The sequence below is a fragment of the Salvia splendens genome, chromosome 10 (assembly GCF_004379255.2).
Source record: "Salvia splendens isolate huo1 chromosome 10, SspV2, whole genome shotgun sequence".
Classification (NCBI taxonomy): Eukaryota; Viridiplantae; Streptophyta; class Magnoliopsida; order Lamiales; family Lamiaceae; genus Salvia; species Salvia splendens.
Genome location: NC_056041.1, coordinates 22,449,969 through 22,475,022, shown reverse-complemented (window position 1 = coordinate 22,475,022; position 25,054 = coordinate 22,449,969). Strand labels below are relative to the sequence as shown.

Genomic DNA, 25,054 nt, shown 5'->3' with positions numbered 1-25,054 from the left:
CCTCTCTTAGCAAAGAGTTCAATAAGTCTGAGTGGTTGGTAGACTCAGGCTGTACTTACCTTATTTCCCATTTCAAAGATATTTTACTGAATTAACTCTTGTCACTAATGGTTTTGTTTCTATGGATAACAATAAGCAGTGCAGGATTGAAGACATTGGTACAGTCTGCCTGAAGTTTAATTTTGGTTGTAAGTTTACTTTGAAAAATGTGAAATATGTGCCTAGCATGCATTATAATCTGCTCTCTTGTGCTTCTCTTGAGTCTGAAGGGTTAGAGGGTAGATGGGGCAATGAGATGATGAAAATCTTTAAGGGTTCTCTGTGTTTGTTCAAAGCTGAGAAAAAACATAATTTGTATGTGTGTACTGCTCAACCCTTATGTGATGTTTATGTTGCTCATGTTGTGAAGATGAATAATACTGTGTTATGGCATAATAGATTAGGACATATGAGTGAGAAAGGCATGCATATCTTGCATAAGCATGGTTATTTGGTGAATGATGATGTGAGCATGCCTCTTCATTTTTTGTGAAACATGTGTAAAAGGAAAACAACACAAGGTTTCTTTTCCTGCTTTTGTGTCAACATGCTCTAGTACTAATGTGCTGGAATATCTGCATGTTGATGTTTGGGGTCATGCCTCTGTTACTACACATGGTGGATACTCTTATTTCCTATCTGTTGTGGATGACTATTCCAGAAAAGTCTGGGTTTTATTGATGAAACACAAGTCTGATGTGTTTGTTAGGTTTCAGAACTGGATGAAGCTTATAGAGAACCAAACTGGAAGGAAGATTGGGACTCTGAGAACTGACAATGGTTTAGAATTTTTGCAATTCTCAGATTGATGATTTGTGTGTGAATGCAGGTATCAGGAGACACAAGACAGTTCCTTACACTCCATAGCAAAATGGGGTGGCAGAAAGGATGAACAGAACCTTACTTGAAAGAGTGAGGTGCTTGTTGTCCTTGAGTGGTCTCTCTAAGAAATTATGGGGGGAAGCCATAAACACAGCAGCCTACTTGGTAAATAAGTCCCCCTCAGTTCTCCTTAAGGGCAAGTGCCCAGAGTCTGTGTTCAATGGAAAAAATGTCAGCCTCTTACACCTTAGAGTCTTTGGATGTAGTGCTTTTATACACCAAAAGACAGAAAAACTTGAGCCCAGGTCTAGGAAGTGTGTCTTCTTGGGGTACCCTGAAGGGGTTAAAGGGTACAGGGTTTGGCTTAGAGATGAGCCAGGGTTCAGAGTTGCTATTAGCAGAGATGTTATCTGTAATGAGTCTGAGTTTCCTTGTCTCTCTAATTCTGCTACCTCTGAGGCTTCAGACTCCACTAGTGAGGTGGAGGTGACTTCAAGTGAGGTGGAGGTGACATCAAGTGAGGTGGAGGGGCCTTTGATCCAGGAGCTGGTTCCTACTCCAGATCACCCTCAACCTGTTATTGAAGATGCAGATATCAACAATCCTCCAATCAGGGAACAAGTTCCGGTTACTAATGATCATTGTGTAGCCCCACAACATGATCTGACTGATTACATTTTGTGCAGGGACAGGGAAAGAAGAACAGTCAACAAGCATAGGAGACTTGCTGATGAAATGAACTTGGTTTCCCTAGCCTTTAATGTACAAGAAGCTGATGGGGATGAGCCCCAGTCATACAAACAGTCTCTCAAGTCAATGTTTTACCCCAAATGGCTCTTAGCTGTGGAAGAAGAGATGAAGTCTTTGATTTATAATAAGACTTGGATTCTTGTTCCTGAACCTACTGACTGTACTATTATTGAGTGTAGGTGTATATTCAAGTTGAAACAGGAGGTCAGTGGCCCTAGGTACAAGGCCAGACTTGTAGCCAAAGGGTTCACTCAACAAGAGGGGGTGGATTATACTGAGATCTTTGCCCATGTGGTAAAATTTACAACTGTGCGGTTGTTACTTGCGTTGTGTGCTATTTTCAACTGGGAACTCAGGCAAATGGATGTCAAGACAGCCTTCCTGCATGGTGATCTTGACAAGCCCACATACATGAGACATTCTGAGGGATTTGTGGATCCTAAATTCCCTAACCATGCCTGCCTATTGAAGAAATCTCTCTATGGTTTGAAACAATCACCAAGGAAATGGAACATCAAGTTTGCTCAATGCATGCAATCCTTTGGTTTCATTAGGAGTGCTTTTGATCACTGTTTATATTATAAAAATCTTGATTTTGTTCCTACATTTCTTCTCTTGTATGTTGATGATATACTTATCATGAGTCCTAGTCCTAATGCTGTTAAACATGTGCAGGATATGCTGTGTTCTAACTTTGATATGAAGGACTTAGGAGATGCACAGAAGATTCTGGGAATTGATATTGTTAGAGACAAAAAGAACTCCCAGATGACTTTGCACCAGAGTTCCTATGTGAATAAAAAGCAAGTTTAGCATGACTGATGCTAAGCCATGTACTGTTCCTTTGGAAGCTCACTTTGTTCTTAGTAAAGATCAGTGTCCTAAGAATGAAGATGAGGTTCAGAAAATAAAGAAGATTTCATACTCTAATGCCATAGGATCAGTGATGTATCTGATGGTGAGTACAAGGCCAGACATAGCCTACTCCATCTCCTTCCTATCAAGATACATGTCCAATCCAGGACCACCTCACTGGGAAGCCTCAGATATCTTAAGCATACTGCCCATTATGGTTTACATTTTTCTAAATATTCATATATGAATAATCTGTGTGGTTTTGTAGACTCAAATTATGCTAATGATAGGGACAAGAGGAAGTCAACAACATCTTATGTCTTCACTCTGGGTGGTTCTTGTGTAAGCTGGAAGTCACAATTGCAACATATTGTGAAAATCTCTACTACTGAGTCAGAGTACATTGCTATCACTGAAGCAATGAAAGAGGCCCTCTGGTTAAAAGGGGTTGTGAGTGAACTGAGGTTCCTCAAGCAGCCCATTGTTGTATACTCTGACAGCCAGTCAGCTATCCAAGTGTGCAAGAATCCTGTGTTTCATGACAGGACAGATCACATTGATGTTAGGTTTCACTTCATCCGAGGTGTTGAGGAGAAAGGTGCTAGAGAAAATTCACATAGACTCCAATCCAGCAGATATGGGCACCAGAGTGTTTGTCTGTGGAGAAGATGCTCTCCTGCATCAGGAAGCTCCACATTGACAGTGGATAGGTAAATCTGGTGCTCAGGTTTTATTTCCTTTGATTGTGTTGTTTACTTTGTTTGGTTTTCCTTGCAAAGGTTTTAAAACCCAATCTGTGGGATTGATGCTTACTAATGTCTGAAAACATTGTAGGCATCTTCATGGCAATGATGAAATACACATGATCAAGTCCAAGCCTCTCCTGATAAGGCCCAAGGTGGAGAATGTAGAATTGTACATTTTCGACCCACTTTCTACAATATTTCTTAAAACTTGTGTCGAGTCAAAACTCTCCTTGTATTATTGGTAAACAAAGTAAGTACTACTCCATCCGTTCACGATAAATAGATAAGATTGTGAATGACACGGGTTTTAATGTATAATTAGTAAAGTAAGAGAGATAGATGGAAAATGTAGTGGAATGAGTATTAATGGATTGTGGGGTCCCATTTAAAATGATGTATATGGTTAGTATTGGTTGAAAAGTTTTCATTTTTAAACTTAGTCTAATTTTAATGGACACTCCAAAATAGTAAAACTAGTCTATTTTTTGTGGACGTGAGGAGTATTATTTGAAAGAGCATTCCGTAAAATACAAAACGCAATATCATTTTCAGTTCAATACCATTATGTTAAGAAACACATAATTACCATTGAGAAATAATAATTTTTCATGTCATAAATATCATAAAATTAGGATTTTATTAGAATCGTTTTAAAATTACCTTAAGTTAATGTATTTAAAAAAATTACTCCATTTTAAATGGGATTTTAATTTGAATATCATTAAATTATATCAAATTTGGGCCCAAAACCCGGGAAACTTGAATGTAAAATCAAAAAGTTATGGCGCCATTTCTTTGTTAATGCCAATGCATAAACTAAGATAATGCAATTGAGTTCATCTCTGGAAAGGAAAAAAGATGTCAAAATCTTCGCGTTTGGACCTTCATGACGCCGATTCTGAGGTAAATTGAATCAATTTATAAGTTCTCGCATTAGATGCTAAATATTCTCACTTACCGAATTTCTTCTTCTTTGGCAGGCTTTGGGCCTTCTTGATTCAGCTTCATTTCCTTCAGGTTCGTTTGATTGTTTCTAGCCCTCAATCTGTTTGAGGAAATTGCTCATTGACGGTTTCTACCATGTTTTAATTTGTTTGATTATGTTGTTGTGGATCTTAATTATGTTATTTCTTTGTACATAGAACCACCTAATATCAGAAACTGGTTCTCGAGCTACGTGTATGAGTCCCCGGAGTTGGATAGCTTGAGTTGTTTTCAAGATTTTGATGGGGCTGGGGACACTTGTCGCAAGGAAGAAATCACTGGGAAATTTGGGGATAATCACCCTACAGTTAGCGCCAAACAGATGAAACCTTGTGATGATGTCATTGAGTCGAATGGGTTTGATGATTCGGGATGTTGTGAATCTGGTGCCGCGGTGAGTGAGAGTTTTGTTTTGCCACAAAGATGAAACTTTGTCTACTATTCTTATTCTTTGCCACAGAATTAGAATGGTTTAACAGCTGCTGCTGCTGCTTGTCTTGTGTCTTACGTATTGTGATGAACTCTTTATATAGGTTTCGGGATCGTCAGAGTCCCTTTCATTTCCTTCAGGTATGAAAGGCTTTAGGCATTTATGCAAGACTCAATCTTGGTAAAGAAGGGATTGTTGAGGACATTCCCATTTCCTCCAACAATGAATTACGAAAAATAGTTCGACTTCACTAAATCCATTTTATATTGTTTTTGGTGCCATCAGAGCCTCCTTGCATCGGGAATTGGTTCTCAAGTTATGTGTACGAGTCACCACCTCTGGATACTGCTCTTGATTTCGCAATTTCAGATTGTGAAGAGAGGGAATATGATAAGTTAGATGTGGTAGAAAAGAGCGCCAGACAGAATATAAAGGATTCAATGGCCTCTACAGATGTTAAAAAATCAGAGTTGTGTGCACTAAACAATACCTCGGATGCAGTGGTGAAAGGCCCCAACATAGGAAAGGGTACCAAACTGGACTATCAATCTATGTGCAAGGTATGTTCCTCCCTCCCTATATCCTTACTATGTCTGTTGGTGGTTTATATGTATTCTTCCAGCAGAATCAAATTATGTTTTTCTTTTGCAAGGCACCGGCCAATATTATGATTTTACGACCTCTAGGTAGAATTGATTCTTAAGATCCAACTTTAAGGCCATGTTTGTTTGGCGAGAAAGTAAAGTTGGCAGGGAAAATGATTCCTGTGAAAATGCTTCCTGGGAAAATGAATCCCGGGAATATGATTCCCCAATAACTTTATTTTCCTATGTTTGGAAAATATCAAGATTTTAAATTTTATATTTGATTGAAACATCAAACTGAAAATATACTTATTATATTTTATTTATAAAGAACAATAATAATAAAAATTTTAATAAACTATTAATTACAAATAATAATAATTATTATATTATTATATTTATTATTACGATGTATAGTTTAAATATGGATCATCCATCACAATATATAATAATACAATTATAATTATAGTTACATGGAGTATTATAATAATAAATATTATATTATTATTATTATTGTTATTATTATTATACTTACAGATATTATAATTAAATAAATTTTATAATATAAAATTTTACTACGATTTTATTAATTAATTATTAATTTATAAAATAGTAATTAGTATTTATTACTATTATATAGTAATTTATATTATATAATTATATTTTAATTATTTAATAAATTATTAATTATTATTATGATAATAACAATTTTATATAAATATTATAATAACATGGTTATAATTATGATAGTTTTAATTATAGTTATTTATTATATTGAAATTAAGTATGATTTATAATTTTAAATTATTTTTAAAATACTGTAATTAATAATAATAATAATAATAATATAATAATAATAATAATATATTGCATTAAATATGTAAGAATCTTAAAATTGGGAAAGAGAATACCTCAGAAAAGTTAGGATTCAGAATCCTGGAAAGTTGTACTAACTTTCCTTGTTCTTAGGATTGTGATTACTTTCCTGATTAAAAATCGAAACAAACACATGAATTTAAAATTGAAGGAATTAGATTACTTTCCCAGACAGAATTCTGGCAACCAAACATGGCCGAAGGGATAGATCCAAGTGGTTTTGAAGGCCACATACTGAGCCATGCTTTAGAAATCCTGAGACTCCCTCCCCTTATAATCACATGTCATTTTGATGCAGATCATGTAGTCCATCTACATTATTCTATTTTCATATGGTTACTGCATTGATACTAGGATTCCTCAGGGTGTAGTTTTCTTGTGTGCTGAGATTCGGATGTAACGCCAAGTTCTATAATTGATAATATTTTCCCTCCCAAAATCCACGAACTTAAATGACTAATCTTTTGATATAAAGAAATGTATTTTTGCACGTGTGTTTTCACACAACATATACTGAGCAGTATTTCTTATTTCTGACTTCTGCTTGGAGCATAATATTAGATCTGAAGGGTCTCTTTCTGGACCATTCTCGTCTAGATAAGGTTATACGCCATTGAAAGGGTTAAGCTTCACAATTTCATGAGGACTGTGAGCTTTTTGAGGCCATAAAGCTTCTTTTCTTCTGTTCCAATATGATCTCCATAGCATTTCTGTCATCCATGAGTATTGCTGACTAATTAGTTTCCCAATGGTAATTAGTCTATAGAGTGTTTTCAGTTCACTTAGAAAATAGAAAAAAGAAACTAGAGACTAGAAGAATAGGGACTAGAGAGACTAGACACTAGAAGCTAGAAACTTGAAAGTGATTTTCGCTTAGTTACTTAGCCTACAAAGTGGTTTTTACTCTTTGGCATAGAAATAGTACATCAACTGCGCAACAATCTTGACAATTAAGCACAGTGGCATTTTGTTGCAATTCTGTAATTGTTTTTCTTTTCAATTTGCATTTAGGTTTCAATTTTATCATATGTTGTCGTGTTATTCACCATGTATCTGAGTATTTACTTGGGTTGAAATGCCAGCTGAAGTTGTAGAAAATGTGTAGCTGTGAAATACATAATAAAATTGAGAAAGCAAAACTGTTGCTACTAGGCATAAGCTATTGCTAGGAAATTATATGTGCTTCAATATATTTAATGGCATAATATGTCTCTGTGGGTTTCATGACTGTTGATATTGAGTTTCTCAACCCCAACTTTGTGTCATTTGTGATTTGTTTGTAGGAAGACGACAATGATGTTATGCTTCAGGCATTACCATCTATACCAAGTCTATCTAGACCGGATAAGGTTTCCAAACCAATGCTGTTTGGACAAAAAGTAGGATATAGTAACTACCCGTCTCTTGAAAAGATAGGAAGCACAAATGCACATGATAATGATTATGATGCAGAGTTGCATTGCAAATTTTCTAGCAGAAATCCAATATCATTCAGTATAGGGAAAAATATATGCAGTCAGGAAGAAATCACTGGGAAATTTGGGAATAATCACCCTGCAGCTAGTTCCAAACAAGTGAAACCATCTCATGGGATTGAGTCAAATGGATCTGATGATTCGGGATGTTGTAAATCTGCTGCCATGGTGAGTGAATGTTCGTCTTGCCACAAAGATGCAAACTTTGTCTTAAGTTGTCATTTTTTATTTATCCACGTATAAAATGAGGATAAACAGAATTAGAATGCAGCTGCTGCTTCTTGTCTTGTGTCTTACATATTGTAATGAACTCTTTATATAGGTTTCAGGATCGTCAGAGTCCCTTTCATTTCCTTCAGGTATGAAAGGCTTTAGGCATTTATGCAAGACTCAATCTTGACAAAGAAGGGATTGTTAAGGACATACCCATTTCCTCAAACAATGAATTATGAAAAATAGTTCGACTTCACTAAATCCATTTTATATTGTTTTTGGTACCATCAGAGCCTCCTTGCATCGGGAATTGGTTCTCAAGTTATGTGTACGAGTCACCACCTCTGGATACTGCTCTTGATTTCGCAATTTCAGATTGTGAAGAGAGGGAATATGACAAGATAGATGTGGTAGAAAAGAGCGCTAGTCAGAATATAAAGGATTCAATGGTCTCTAGAGATGTTAAAAAACCAGAGTTGTGTGCACTAAACAATACCTCGGATGCAGTGGTGAAAGGCCCCAACATAGGAAAAGGTACCAAACTGGACTATCAATCTATGTGCAAGGTATGTTTCTCCCTCCATATATCCTTACTATGGTGGTTTGTGTATTCTTCCAGCGAAATCAAATTATGTTTTCTTCTGCAAGGCATCAGCCAATAATATGATTTTACGACCCCTCTATGTAGATTTGATTCTTAAGATCTAACTTGGATAGACACACAAGTGGTTTTAAAAGCCCACATACTGAGCCATGCTTTAGAAATCCTGAGACTTCCACCCTTTATTATCACATGGCATTTTGACGTAATCCACCTAGATTATTCTATTTTCCATGTATCTGAAAATCAAGCAGTTATAGATACTGCATTGATACTAGGATTCTCAGGGTGTAGTTTTCTTGTGTGTTCAGATTAGGATATAACGCCAAGTTCTATAATTGATATCATTTCCCACCCAAATTCTACAAACTTGATTAGATTAATCTTTGATTTAAAATTTGTATTTGTGCTCGTGTGTGTTCTCGCTTTCGCATTTGCCTTGCTACCAACATATACTGAGCATTATTTCTTATTTCTGACTTCTGCTCAGAGCATAGTATTAGATCTGAAGGGTCTCTTTCTTATTTCATGAGTGTGAGCTTTTTGAGTTGAGAAGGCAAAACCATTGCTACTAGACTTAAGCTATCTATTGCCAGGAAATCATACGTGCTTTAATATATATACTGGCATAATATGTCTCTTGGGCATGACTGTTGATACTGAGTTTCTCAACCCCAACGTTGTGTTATCTGTGATTTTCTGTAGGAAGACGGCGATGATGTTATGCTTCAGGCATTGCCATCTATACCAAGTCTATCTAGATCGGATAAGGTTTCCAAACCAACGCTGTTTGGACAAAAAGCAGGATATAGTAACTACCAGTCTCTTAAAAAGAAAGGAAGCACAAATGCACGTGATAACGATTATGATGCAGAGTCGCATCGCAATTTTTCTAGCGGAAATCCAATATCATTCAGTATCGAGAAAAACATAGGCAGTCAGGATGAAAGATCAGTTCATAGGCAAGTTAAAGGAACTGTTCACGTTAATGATGACCAGGGAAACAAAGTTATCAATAAAATCGTATCACCTCGAACGATTGATAGGGGAGGTCAAGCTGACAGAAGCACCTGGAAAGAGAATAAGGTGACTGAACTGCAGGAACGTGGCTTCATTTCAGTAAGGAAAAGGAATCATCAAGAAGACGCTGAGAATGTGGCAAGGCTCAGAGTTAAAGTGGAGCCTTCGATAAATGTTGAGAAGGACGACAGCATAGTGAGAAAGGCGTTATCTGAGATTTCCAACTTCCATTCTGGGAATAAAGTTGCTACTACAGGAAAATGGTGTTGCCCGAAGAGGAATAAACCGGACCTCGGTCCTCCTTTGAAGCAGCTTCGGCTAGATCAGTGGGTTCGTCGCGTATAAGTTGATGTTTTCGAGTGGTACATCTGTGCATTGTTCATCTCATGATTATGTGTAAGACAATCTTGCAAAATGCATAACATGATGAAACCTTCGATTGTGTTCTGTATATGTCGTGTGGAAACTCATTTGTGCAGATTGCCTGAACTAAAAACTATGAGATAAAATATTAAGGTCGAAAAGTCTTGCTTTATGAAAGAATTTGGCGATATTCTAAACGTCTAAAAATTAAAATAAATATTGGTACGAATTTTCAGAAAATTTTTTGATCAAAATTTTGGTAGCTTTTGGAATTTTCGATGTTAGTTCCTTCCAAACTAATTTTTGGATTCACCACTGGTGATCGGGATGTTCGTGAGTAGAATAACAACTATAAATGAAGATGAGCAATGAACGGACGGTCTATTTATTAGTAAGGGTCAATTTTAGTCCTAAACATATGACTAAAATATAAATTTAGATCAAAACATTCACTGTTTGAAAAACATGTTCATAACAAATGAAATTCTTGTCGGAGTGGTCTTTTTTACAGTTCCGTCAAAAAACTAAAGGTCCGCGCAAATTGCACAGTGGCATGACCGTTAGTTTTTGACGGAACCGTCCCAAAAAGAACCACTTCGACGACATTTTCATTTGTTATGAACCTATTTTTCAAAAAGTGAATGTTTTAGACCAAATTCATATTTTGATCATATGTTTAGACCAAAATTGTAAATTTATTACATCCCACGTCACTTGCTCAAATTCATAGTCGGTCTCCACAAAAAATCAGTTATAGAAATCTTCATTCTTCAATACACTACAATACAAGTAGTCTGTATGTTTCCTTTGGTCGTCTTGGCTAAGAGTGGGTACGGTATACAATATCAAAATTGTCATATCTTACGCTATATCGAAAATTCAGTATGAGTAAAAATCATATATTTACTTAATTATATGTTCCGGTGTATCGCATTTTTCAGTAACATTATATAGAGTGAACTACATTTTTAGGTTTCTATACTTTCAGCAACGAACATTTGCAATCTCTATACTTGCAAAATATCATTTACGGTCCTTAGACTTGCTCGTTCAGGTATTTTTTCACTTTTTGACCAAATTTTTAGACAAAAATGCCCTAAAAAATATAAGAAGCATTTTGTACATTCACACTCTTACTTTAAGATTATCTCCACTTTTAACTATTTTACATTACTTTTTCAGGATGAGTGCAATAATAAAACTGTCTCATTTATAATAAAACACAGAGATAAATAGAACACAGAGAGTATACTTCTATACAAAATAGAAGTACAAAATTATAAAAAAAAGCAAATATTCACGCCATCCCGACAATGATGAGGTTTCAGGTAAAAAAGTACACCGTACCTTACTTCAACACGTAAAAATACGAAATACCAAAATATCCAAAGTAGCGATAATCAAAATAACAGTACGATAACTATTAACGGTGTCAAAAATTATACGAAATTCCTATTACTGTATGTCATTTTCCCATCATTATATGTATCCTCATCCAAAATTTTATTCATATAAAGAATTACACAATACGCCATATTTTAAAATAGTCTATATATGTAACGTTCAACATACTAGAGTAGTATAATTATAGAAAACAGAAACACGGTTAAATGAGTGTCAAATCGATGGATATAAAAATTAATTACTTGGGTTGAATTAGCGCACCGATTGAAGTAAAATTAAATTAAATAGTTAAGTACGAACAATTATGAAAAAAGGATGACTTAGTTATATTCGTGTCACTAACAGAAGTAGAATGGTGAAAAAAATAATGACTTGTCACTTGGGTGAAAAGCAAGGTGAAAGGAGAAAAAAAGGATAACACAGAACTCACAGGAACAAGAAAATTATTAATGCTGTCATCACAAATTCTGAATTATGAAGACACAAAAACATCAACACGTAAATAACAGCAAAAACAACAGAAACTAATTAACGATGATTTTTTTTATATACCTTATCGAAAATTAAAATTTTAAAGGATTTTCAATTTCCGTGGCCGCCCTTAGCGTGGGTACTGCTCGGCCTTCTCCTTGGCATCGTGCGCGGCGTGGGCGATCTTGTCCCTGGCGCGGTCGATCTGATCGGCCCCGACAGGGTGTTTCCCGGCGGCGTACCGATACATCCAGTAAAACACGAAGCTGGCGACGGCCCCGAAGCCGCCGGACGTGACGAAGCCGGCGAGGATGAGGAAGGCGGCGATGGCAGCGGGGACGAGGACGGGGCTGAAAATGACGAGCAGCGGGGTAGCGAGGGCGAGGGCGATGACGGTGGCGGCGAGAGTGAGGCCGGAGAGGACGACGAGGGAGCCGCCGAGGGTGACCTTGGCTACCTGGTGGGAGAGCTGCTGCTTCCGGTGGAGATCGTAGCGGGGCTGGATTTGAGCCATTTTGAGGATTGCGATTGAGAAGGAGATGAGTTTTGTGTTTATTTATAATGGAAAGGGGGCTTGCATGGCGGTGGCACGTGAGGGATTGGGAATTGTCACGTGTTCACCGCCCCACATTTGTGCAGGTTGGAGGAGACACGTATTCGCTTCGATAGCAGATTGGGATTGGGATTGTGTTTTCCTTCGATACGGGGCAAATGGACCTTGTGTCCGCTGCACATGTTATTTTCTGACCATGGTATATTTATTCGGCAAAATATACTGTGTATAAATACATTTTATGTCATTAATTTTTTTTTTTATAAATTAACCGTTTTAAAAGCTTTTGATACGATAAGTGAAAGGAATTCCGGTATTCATCTAGCCGAATGAGCATACAAGATCTAAATTTATAATCATATTGCAAGTTGAGCATGTAAAACACAACGGAACTAAATCTTAATTGTTGTATTGTTTTCTTATACGATTGAATCCTGCAAGTTGAATCCACTACTATCAAGGTCTACGTGCAATCCAATCCAATGCATGAACTATCCCGGTACAAGCTCCGTAGAAGAATGCTTGGAATTCTCTCTACAAAGCTTTACCCTATTTCTCTTACCCCACAATGGAGAATAAATAACCATTAAATAGATGAAGAGTCACTAGGGTTCCATGATTGTTGGGCTTATGGACTAATAAAATTGTACCCCAACTATAATTACTTAATCCATATTAATCTAATTCTAGTCCATTTCCTTTCAATCTCCCACTTGGACTAACATTAGATATAATACGCAATTCCAACTTTGTACCCTTGAGCAGATCAAAATACACATATAGTGTGACCCTTTAGGCCCTCATTATCGACGACAATCTAATCGAAGTATGCACAAAACTCCTAGACTGCGTTGGCAGCGTAGCTCGATATATGAAGGACGTTTACGTGAATTCGGTAAACAAGCCTTTACACAAAGTTTATAGTAATATCCTTTCATTCACGAACCACCCGATTGAGCCTAAGATTTGTTATGTGTCATCCAAATAGCTCAATTACTTTATCTCATCTTTATTAAATGACTCATTCGATCATATTCAATTACTTTAATTGAATATACCTTTGCATTGGTCAATGACTTAATGGTCAAGTAATATAGATAATTTGAGTGTTCTCTCGAAATTCTAATCGAGGAATGAATCTCATTCTTGGCTCAACTACCATTTCCATTTATCTTATGATATACCCAACACAGGTCTGTGTCTCAATCCTCCTTTGGGAGGCACAACGTTGGACAAGATCAAAGCACACCACTCAACAAACAAAATGTGTAATGACCTCAGATCCAAGGACTATTACATACTTCATGTATTAATAAACTGTAGACACTTAACAAAACAGTTTAATAGTAGGGTATACCAATACTCTCCAAAGTATACCATGTGTCCATCACGAGTATCTAATATCTCATAGTTGTGAGAACAACTACATTCTCGAAGAATGTGATGCAAACCCCATGCTAACCTATAACATATCATCAATATCTCATTCTTGATGATCATTGGTTAGGGTTGTTTTAGAATTATACTATATCATTAATGTCTCACATCATTAACGACAGTCATAATTCAAGGGAACAAATATTTAGAATAAATACAAACATTTTAAACAATTATTCCAATAAGTGCACAAAACCCATAGGAAATAAATTTTTCATATAATATGATCAAGTAATATTGTCTCAACACAAAATGTTTCTAAGACATATAAAAATGTAACTCCCACTGATTCAAAGTCATCTACCAACATGCTTAACACCTAAGCTCTCAAAGTGCTTGCTGTGTTTTGCTATACATAACGGTTTGGTGAAAGGATCAGCCAAATTATCATCAGTGGGTACTCTTTCTAATTTTATGTCGTCTCTTTCAATTATTTCTCTGATCAGATGATATCTTCTGGGAACATGCTTGTTCCTGTTCGTAGCTCTGGGTTCTTTTGCTTGCGCAACAGCACCAGTGTTGTCACAATACAAAGGTATTGCACTATTGGCACTCGGAATGACACCCAGTTCTTTAACAAACTCTAATAAAGCAACAACTTCTTTGGCAGCTTAAGATGCAGCAATATACTCGGCTTCGGTGGTGGAATCGGCAGTTGTACCTTGTTTGGAACTATTCCAACTCACTGCTCCACCATTGAGGACAAAAACATATCCAGACTGAGACTTATAGTCGTCATGGTCTGTTTGGAAACTAGCATCAGTGTACCCAGTAACTGATAACTCTGGTTGTCCACCATAGACTTAGAATAGTCTTAACAGTTTTTCTAATGTTTCTCACCGGGATTTTGCTGAAATCTGTCTGTCATGTTAAGCGCATAGGCCACATCTGTCCTAGTAGAGATCATGACATACATAATAGATCCTATAGCCGAAGCATACGGGATCCTTTTCATGTTGTCTCTTTCTTTGTCATTAGAAGGACAATCCTTCTTTGACAATACAATGTCATGTCCCATAGGAAGAAAAACCTTTCTTAGAATTCTCAATTGAGAAGCGTCTTAGCAACTCATCTATGTAAGTGGATTGTGATAATCCTAACATCCCATTTGGTCTATCTTGATAGATCTTAATTCCAAGGATATAGGAAGCACCACCTAGATCCTTCATCATAAAGGAACTAGACAACCACTCTTTCACGGATTGCATCATGGAACGATCGCTTCCCATAATCAGGATGTCATCAACATATATGATAAGGAAGACAAGGTTACTATTCTCGCGTTTACTATAAACACATGGGTCCTCTTTACTTCTGACAAAACCAAACGATTTGATTGTTCTGTCAAAACAAATATTCCAACTTCTCGAAGCTTGCTTAAGTCCATAGATGGACTTCTTTAGCTCGCACACTGCATTCGGCATTTCTTTCGATACAAAACCTTCAGGCTGTGTCATATAGATATCGCCTTCTAATTCTCCATTGAGAAATGCGGTTTTGACATCCATTTGCCAAATGTCAAAATTGTAGTATGCAATATCCTAATGGACTTGATCTTAGCAACTGGCGAAAAAATTTCATCATAGTCAATGCCTTCACGCTGACTATAACCATTTGCCACTAACCTAGCCTTGTAGGTTTGTACTTTGCCATCTGCATCTCTCTTCTTTTTGAAGATCCATTTGCAACCTATGGGGTAAACCCCATCTGGCAAGTCAACTAGTTCCCAGACTAAGTTGAAGTACATCGAGTCCATTTCAGATATCAAGGCTTCAAGCCACTTCTCTCGATCAGTGTCTGACACCGCATCAGTATAGGTCTTAGGCTCATCATCATCTAAATCAACTTCATCATCTTGGTTCTCAACCATTAGATTCAGTCTCTCAGGTGCACGACGAATCCTTCTAGGCCTATTGAGTTGGTTTTTGCCCTGGTTCAGGCTATTCATTATGTATGTGAGAAGGTTCAGGAATATCACTATGATCTTCTTGAGGTGGATGTGATACAACTATTGCATCATCTTGTCTTTGATGCATCTCATTATGTTGAGGTGATCCTTCGAGAGTCTCTCTAAGGTCCTCTGTAACAGTAATTTCCCTCCCAACAGATCATCAAAAACTCCCACTGAGTTATTGTCCAATCCAATGGATAATACCTCATCCTCATTGTTAACTTGTGGTTCTTGAATTTCTTCAAGATCTACTGTATTTTGACCTTGTTTCTTGCAGACATAACTGTCTTCAAGGAACGTCACATTCCTTGATGTTATCACCTTGTGATTTTCAGGACAGTAGAAATCATACCCTTTAGTTTCTTTAGTATATCCAACAAAATAACATTTCTCACTTTTAGTTTCCAATTTATCAGTCATCATTTTCTTAACAAAAGCTGGACAACCCCAGATCTGGATATGGTTAAGACTTGCTTTCTTGCAATACCATAACTCATATGGTGTTTTCTCGATTGATTTAGAAGGAACCCTATTTAGAATGTAAGTAGCCGTTAGTAAGACATGACCCCATAGGAATAAAGGGAGACTGGCGAAGCTCATCATGGATCGAACCATATCTAATAATGTTCGATTTCTCCTTTCAGATACTCCATTCATTTGAGGTGTACCAGGAGGTGTCCAGTCCGACTGGATTCCATGTGACTTCAAGTAATCAAGAAATTCTCGGCTTAAGTATTCCCCTCATCGGTCTGATCGAAGAGTCTTGATACTTTTCCTAAGTTGTTTCTCAACTTCACACTTAAACTCTTTAAATTTCTCGAAGGCCTCAGATTTATATTTCATAAGATACACATATCCATACCTTGATAAATCATCAGTAAAAGTTATGAAGTACGAATAACCACCTCTTGCTTGAGTTGGAAACGGTCCACACACATCTGTGTGAATCAGCTCTAGCAAATCCTTAGCACACACCCCTTTCCCAGAAAATGGTTTACTTGTCATTTTTCCTTTGAGACAGAATTCACAAGCTCCATATGATTCTTAATCAAATGAAGTGAGATAGTCTAACTTTCTCAATCTTGCTATTCTTTTCTCATTAATATGTCCAAGTCTACAATGTCAAAGATAAGTTGCATTATTCGTATTACATAGCTTAGGTCTTTTGTTTTGCATATTAAGAATATTTCGTTTGTACTCAAGCATATATAATCCATTTTCAAGAGTGACATTTCCATAAAACAATCCATTAAAAGAAAACGAGCATCTGTTGTTTGCAAAATGGAAGGAAAACCCTTCAATGTCTAACATCGAAATGGAAATAATATTCTTTAAAATAACTAGAACAAAATAACAATTATGTAAATCTAGTCTATGTCATGAGGGAAGATCTAATCTATAAGTTCCCACGCGTTCGGCAGCAACTCTTGCTCCATTTCCTACACGCAAATCAACTTCCCCAGGTCTCACTTTCCTGCAGTCACTTATACCCTACACATTATTACAAATGGTGAGCCACAAGTTGTATCTAATACCCAAGATTGTGAATTATTCATAGACATATTTATCTCAATGACAAACATACGCGAGCTCCCACGTTCTGCACCTTGTGCCTTGAATTTTGGGCAGTCTCTCTTCCAGTGTCCCTTCTCATGACAGAAAAGACACTCATCCTTTGATAATTTCGACTTCTTCTTAGCCCCTCCACTCTTAGACTTTAGAACAGCATCCTTAGATGATTTCTTCTTCTGTTGCTGCTTATTCTTTTATTTCAAAGACTTCGCAGAAGAGCTCACCATAAGCACAGATTTTACCTTAGCAGTGGAAGACTCATAAGTCTTAAGCATATTGTGCAGCTCTGGCAGCCCAACCTTCGTGTTGTTCATGTTGAAATTCACAATGAAATTCTCAAAACTACTAGGAAGAGACTGCAGAATTAGATTTGTTGAGACATTTGCGGGAAGCACTGTTCTAATCGATGCTAACCTCTCAATCAAACCAATCATTTTCAACACATGCTCAGAAACCTTGCCTCCATCATGAAGCTTGCACTTGAAGAGATCGCGAAGCATCTCATACTCCATAGTTTGAGCTTGTGAAGCATACAAACTCTCCAAGTGCTTAAGCATTTCATATGGAAACATGTGTTCATGTTGTCTTTGCAGTTCCAAACTCATAGATGACAACATGACACACTGAGCATCAGATGCATTATCAATGTGTTTCTGATGAGCTTCAACGTCAAACGTAGCAAACTCAAGAGATTCCTTATTGGGGATGACACCGATTGGTTTGTCCAGGACATACTCAACCTTGTCATGCCTTAGCACCAAGCGCAAACAACGGAGCCAATCCATGAAATTTGACCCAGTCAACTTGTTTGTTTCCATCAAACATTTGTAAGCCAAGTTTGACATTTTATCTGAATAGAAAATAAAATGAAAGCAAATCAGAAAAACATATAAAAATCACATTTGTATCTCTAATCAAACAAAGGTTTATTGTATTGATTAGCTCCCACTAATTTTAACATATATTATTTCCCCCAAACATAAAATGCGAATTTATATCAAATATAAATTTTAGTGGTCCAATATCCAAGTCTATATTATTGCAGCCCCTGCTTTGGCTGATCACTACAATAATATCACAAGGTAGGCCTCCAAGCCAATTGCAACAACTATTTTGCAATTCTTGGTTTATTTATCCAATTAATATGCATCCATAAACTATTTAGGTCGCTTTGGCGTCACTAAATAATTTAAGCAAGTCAACCCCATCACACGATGCCAACCATGCATCTATGAATGAGCCTAGGCCTTGTGGATTTAGAGCAAACACTTTAGCGTAAAACTAGTGGTCGAAAAGGCTAGGAACATCAAACAATTATGAAGGACGATGCGTTTGTTTCAAAAACAAGACTTATATTTTGTGGGGAAAATGTGATACTAGTTATGTGAATATAATATCCAATATTAACTTTCAAACAATTACTGGGCGCCGCCTACCCAGACATAGTATAACACAGACTACAAATACTGGGCGCCACCTACCCAGACATAATATAACACGGTCTCTAACTACTATAGTTAAATAAAATAAGCATAAATCAAACAGCATGCTTATCACATAGGATATCAAATAATGCTCAACAAATAAAATCAAATTTTATTCTCTAATTAAATATGGGTTTAAAATTAAGTATATTAAATCTAAATTAATATAATAAATTCATTCAATCAATAAATGAATTAGTCTAAGTTATAATTTATTAATCTAATTAATAAATTATTAATGCAATTGGGATACTTTTACACGTAGCAACCTTAGTGGATTGCTAATTGAAATTAATCTGCCTACATATAATAGGCCTCTTTTATTTTAAAATCAATTAAATGGGCAACCCAATTGATATTTAAAATGACGGCCCAAAATAAAACATAATGGCAGGCAGCCCTTCATCTTCCTCATTCCTACAATTCATTTGTTGTTAACTATTAACAGATCCTTCAAATTCTCCTTTGGCCAATTTCGACGTATAACGCCCATTGACGGTGGTTCTTTTGACAACCAGCCGCCATCTCCGGTGAAGGAGAGGCAAAGAAAAGGAGAACTGCAATCGGATTTCCGTCGGGAATGAGAAATCTGACATTTGGGCAGGACGATGGCCTAGCCTCGTGCCACCTCCATTCTACACCTTCTCCGGCAGCACACCGCGACGGGGACAACCGGTAGGCGGTTTTGGGAATTTCAAAATATCATTCTTTGAAACAGTTTCAAACAAAATATTTTGATCTCAATTACATGTTAATTTTCAAAGTCTAACTTTTGGCTACTGAATATTTGTAAAAAATTATTTTCGAAATCTAATTCCTCAAAAACGTGAAGGACTTTCTACAGAGTTTACAGATTCAAGTTCGAAACTTTTGAACCCAAAACAGTTTCTGAAATTTAGAATATTTTCCAAAAAGATTCATCCCAACTACAGTAACAAATCAATCCACATATAATCAGCAAACAAAACTAAATATTTATGAATCAAGCACCGAGCTCTGATACCACTGAAAGGAATTCCTGTACTCATCTAATGAACGCAACAGAATTAGCATACAAGAATAACAGATCTAGATTCATGATCATATTGCAAGTTGAGCATGTAAAACACAACGCAAATAAATCTTACTTATTGTTGTTTTCTTCTACGATTGAATCCTGCAAGTTGAATCCACCACTATCGAGGTCCACCTGCAAATCTCTCTACAAAGCTTTACCCTATTTCACTTACCCCACAATGGAAAATAAATAACCATTAAATAGATGAAGAGTCAATAGGGTTCCATGATTGTTGGGCTTATGGACTAATATAATTGTAGCCCAACTATAATTACTTAATCCATATTAATCTAATTCTAGCCCATTTCCTTTCAATAAGGCCACCCCTTACTAAAATTTCTTAGAACAAAAAATCTAAAGAAAAAAAAGACTACAAGAGAAAAAAAATGTAAGTATCAAAGTGAGCTCACTCCGTCGATAGGGGCCTACCTCGCTTTTATTTTAGCATATTATTTCCCCAAGTCCTCACTACCCCTCTCTCGAGTGTAGATAATCTAAGTGATGATTATTCATTTCACCACGAAAGTTGTATATCTCTCGAATAATATACCTAAACGATCATAGTTCTAAAACTGATCAAACAGAAGAACATTAAAAGCACAAGAACAATCAAAATGATCACAAGAGCTAGAAAAATATTTAAATTCAAATAAATCAAAACATGATCAATATAGTGTTCACCAAAAACTACACAAAAGTATTTAGCTACTCATGTTCAAACGTTTGAAAGGTGAGAATCCTTCGTCTTGATGGTTGAAATCTTCTCTTCTTACTCTAGGATGAAAATCCGGTGCATTGGGGACTAGAAAATGAGTTGAAAATCGTGCCCAAAGTCTTTTATACATGGACCTGAAAAATAAGAGAGTGTACGTTCCAGCGAGTCACTGAGTGTACACTCGGCGATTCGCTGGAAGTGTTATGAAGGATCGCGCCATTTCAGTGAGTCGCTGAGTGTAGACTCAGCGAGTCACTGAAAACTCTCGGGACTGTCATGCTTTTCTAGCGAGTTGCTGAGTGTACGAGTCGTTGGGTCTGTTTTCATCCGGAGCATCATTTTCCGTCCGTTTTCCACCAGTCTAAGCTCTTTTTCTACACATCTCACATAAAATGGTCAAAATACTAATAGTAGAGAACAAGATATAATCATGCCTATTCTTGGCGAAATATGAACAAATACGAGCAAATCTAGCGTCTAAATTCATCAAAAACCAAACACATCAAATCTCCCAAACTTAAATACTTGCTAATCCTTGTGCAAGAAAGAAATAAACTAAAGAAAGCTTAGCTTCAAATGGATTTAGATATCATCATTTTTTCAGAAGAGATGGAAAAGAAAACATAAATGAAAACAAACTCTATCTCTATCAAGCCAAATCGTCTAATGCGTGTTCACTACTAAATCGTGTATCACCTTGAATTCATGCTTCCTCTAAAGATAATATATGGTTTTAGAAATGGTATCTGTGGCTAAATATATCAACTTTGACTTATATTGGGGTTCTTACCATTTCTTGATAGTTTTCTGTCAAAGAGCCGCAATCCCGCACTACTTTAATTTGGTTAAGTTGAAAAAATTGCAGTTGTTTTCATGACACTTTATCTGCATATATTATATATATGCTTCCTTAGAAAAATGTCCACAATCTATCGAAACATTAATTTGTCAACGAAATGGCTTAAATTTCCAACATAAGTGGGTTTGGAATAAATAATTAATTAAGCCAATTAATGTTGTTAAAATCATTTGACTATTTCTCGTCATATAAATAATTAATTAAGCCAATGCTGTTAAAATCATTTGACTATTTAATTCTCGTCATATATGAAAGAAATGACAAGTTTTTATTTCATCTTTAATAACCAAACAGAAGTACTATCTCAAATAAATAACATTTACTCTATCACCACAGAAGCAAACAAAATATGTAATAATATTACTAAGAAAGTATAGTATTTTTAATACGTCATTAGAGCATGGAGACGCAAACCACATAATAGAAGTAGAGTTATAGTAGTATTTACTAAACCAAATTTGCTATGCTCATATACTTACATTAGTGAGAGATTATAGTCTATAGGCCATCCTCTTGCTGGGTGCAAACTCATACCACATCAGATAAAGGAGAAAAGATGGAAGCAATGCATATAAGTGTTGTCCAATATCAATTAGTTTGAAGCATTTTGAGAATGACCCAAAAACAAATTCGTGTGCGCTTGACTCATAAGCGGACAATAACAAACTAATATGCAGTCGACGATCCTAACAAGTGGTATCAGAGCCTATATGGCTTTGGGTCAGGCATAGATGAGCCCCGATTAGAGTCAGGCCCAAAAAGACTCGGGTTAGAGCTGGCCACAGGATAACCCAGGGGTAGGGCTGGAACGTCACATGTTCAAGTTCGGCCCAGGATGACCAAGTTCAAGTCGGGCTTGGAGACTCAACGTGTCAGTTATATATTCTCAATTTGAGGCAAGATTTGTTGGATGCAAACCCATTCGTCAGATAATAAGATGTAAATATTTAATGCTATGATCTAAGATAAGGAAATTTCGGCGAAACTTATTCCATTAATTATAAAACAATTTTTAGCTTTATTTTACTTATATTTAGGGAATGGAACGGCATGATCGTGATAAGGGTTGACATATAAACCACAAATGCGTCAGCGGGTCAACAAAATCATTTTAATCAATTCCAAAAGACTTGCTCAATTTTTTCGCAAAGAATTGACCAAAGACCAAACTCCATCCATCTATAAATACCAAACACACACTCTCCTCATGAATCAACCAAACCTCCCTCTCTAAAACAAATAAAGCCAATATTCAATCCACCTAAGTAAACTCGTTTTGACACATAATTCGGTTTCTTTCCATGGCGCTCCCCGAAGAAGCTTCCGCCATAGAAAGAATCCGAATGCATCTCTTGGGAGAATCCGAGATTGATGGCACCTTCACTCCGTCGACGGTTTCAAAGATGGAGTGGATCGAGTTCGGGATTGGGAGTGATGATAGTGATCGTCATCGGGAGCACTACAGAGGGGTGAGGCGGCGGCCGTGGGGGAAGTACACGGCAGAGATTCGGGACCCTAAGAGGCGCGGGTCGAGGGTGTGGCTAGGGACGTTCGACAAGGCGGGGGAGGCGGCTAGGGCTTATGATAGGGCGGCGTTCAGGATGAGGGGCAGAAAGGCCATCCTCAACTTCCCGCTCGAGATTCAAGAGGCCAGGCGGAAGAGAGAGCCTTTAAATTGCACTGCAACAAAAAAATCGCACTAGGACACCTTTTAATGCTATTAAGGATGTTAACTTTTGCGTCTAATTATAACATCAACATTTCATAAAATGTCAGGGGACACAAATAGAAGCGTCTTAAAAAAACAAAAAGATTGAGATAATTTACCGTCAACTAAGTAACGCTTTCTTTTGCATTCTAAATTATGGTTTGTTTTTAAAATTTACAAATGCTAGTACGTAATTGTGTTTCAATTTTGTGTCGCTAAGAGATAATTTTCTTTTTTTTGGTAGTGTTTGCCTCCCACGTCTCCTAGTGTAGAAGCACTCATCATTTATTACTTCGTTTATCTTAACCTCTTTTTATTAAGAAATATACAAACTTCATATTCAATGTATGTTTACTGCCATTATTTACGCGGATTAATTAGGAACATGGTTTCATTTCTTATACTCCCTCAATCCCAAGATATTTGATTAACTTCTTTTTTTTTGCACTCGTTTAGAAAAAAATGCAATAAATAGTTAGAGTGAATAAATAGTAACGTAAAAGCGAAAATAATGTAGAGAAACAAATATTTTGGGACGGTGGGAGTATTATTGAAATAGATTACAAAAGTTTGGGATGTCATTAGGCTTTTTATAATTTCAACTAATTTTCTTAATGAATATGATTAGGTTTTAGTTTGAAATCAATAATTTAGCCAGGTCAAAAATAATAAAAATAAAAAAAATGTCAAAATCTTGTGAGCGACAAATTCATAGGCTAACGTAACACGCCGTGTCATGACTTCGAATAGTGAAAGCTCTTGCAACTTAAAGTCAGGGGCGGTGGGGCCAGGGGGCCCTTGGGCCCTCACCCATTTTCTAATTTATGTAACTAATACCTAGGCATGCACAACGGTTTGAAACCGCCGGTTCCGATTCCGGTTCATGAACTAGCGGTTCACGGTTCATCATATGCATGAACCGGAACCGGTCCGCAAGGGTTCCAGCGGTTTCGGTTAAAAAAACCGACGGTTTACGTGGCGGTTCAAAACTGCCGGTTTGCGGCCTGAACCGCCGGTTTGGCGGTTCGTCCAATTTTTTTTTGCATTATTTTTATTTGTTTGTGTATGAAATGTGCGTAAATAAAATTCAAAAAAATATGATGAAAGTTGCAATTTTATTGAGATTACACGTTTACAACAATTACAAATCGAAAAAACCTTGAGGTCTTGAAGTCTTAAACAAAAATTTAAATACAAACGAGAGTACTAGTCAACAACGACGCTAATTACAAATGACAAAAAAGACGTAGAAGTTCTTATAAAATAAACTTATAAGTATATATACTCTTAATCGGCGAATGAGATCTTTTTACATAACTAAATTAAGGACACATTTAGCAATTCAACTTTAAATGTTGAGCTTAGTCTAACAATCAACAATTATAGTAGAATTGTCAAAAGTTTCCCGAATTTAGCCGTATAGAGAAATCTACTTCATCGACTAAAGTATATACAAATACAAATATGTAATTGTATTTGCATATTTTTAAAGTAGGAACAAATGGAAAAAAAAAGAAATAAAGGAAAAAGGACTTGAGCTCAACTTAAATTTAAAATTTAAGTTGAGGTGCCTATGTATCCCCAATGCTCATTTGCATTAGGGAATCAAAGCCCATGTACTTCTCTTACCTTACTTACCTATTAGGCTTGGCCGGCGGTGGTTGACGGTTGGCCTACGATTCATCCCTGGTGAATTCATCTTGTGATCCCTCCTGACGATCATCCCAATCATTTTCTTGTTCTCGGACGTCAGCTTTGGCCCAATCATCAAGTAACATCACGGCTTCCATATTTTTCGCCGAGAGCTTACTTCTTGATTCATCCAACACACGCGAGCCAACACTAAAAGCGGACCCGACGGCGACAGTGGAAGCCGGAACAGAAAAAATCTCCTTGGCCATTGATGCAAGGATGGGAAAATCTTTCTCATGGGTTCCCTACCAATCGAGGACGTCGATTTGGGCGGGAGGAGCGGGACCTTCATCACCAAAGGAAAAGAGTGAATCGAAATATAAATCAAATTCACTCACCATACCTGAGGACCTTCCGTTGGTGCTTTAGCTGTATAGGTCGGCTAATTGGGAT

General features: G+C 36.7%; 3 protein-coding genes across 3 annotated transcripts; 2 read left to right on the top strand and 1 right to left on the bottom strand.

The window, feature by feature from the left end:
• The first annotated feature begins 4,023 nt into the window (after nucleotides 1–4,023).
• LOC121750688 lies at nucleotides 4,024–9,846 on the top strand. Its single transcript, XM_042145269.1, has 9 exons — nucleotides 4,024–4,115; nucleotides 4,193–4,229; nucleotides 4,355–4,590; nucleotides 4,730–4,766; nucleotides 4,912–5,186; nucleotides 7,370–7,729; nucleotides 7,884–7,920; nucleotides 8,066–8,340; nucleotides 9,081–9,846. The coding sequence occupies exons 1-9, from the start codon at nucleotides 4,071–4,073 to the stop codon at nucleotides 9,738–9,740; spliced, it is 1,962 nt and encodes a 653-aa protein (XP_042001203.1). The 5' UTR covers nucleotides 4,024–4,070; the 3' UTR covers nucleotides 9,741–9,846.
• Nucleotides 9,847–11,763: 1,917 nt separating this feature from the next.
• Nucleotides 11,764–12,147, bottom strand: LOC121751400 (oleosin L-like). Its single transcript, XM_042146135.1, has one exon. It carries the CDS (start codon nucleotides 12,145–12,147, stop codon nucleotides 11,764–11,766), a length of 384 nt encoding a protein of 127 aa, XP_042002069.1.
• A 10,344-nt stretch (nucleotides 12,148–22,491) lies between these two features.
• LOC121751345 (ethylene-responsive transcription factor 5-like) lies at nucleotides 22,492–23,275 on the top strand. Its single transcript, XM_042146069.1, has one exon. It carries the CDS (start codon nucleotides 22,563–22,565, stop codon nucleotides 22,962–22,964), a length of 402 nt encoding a protein of 133 aa, XP_042002003.1. The 5' UTR covers nucleotides 22,492–22,562; the 3' UTR covers nucleotides 22,965–23,275.
• The last annotated feature ends 1,779 nt before the right edge of the window (nucleotides 23,276–25,054 follow it).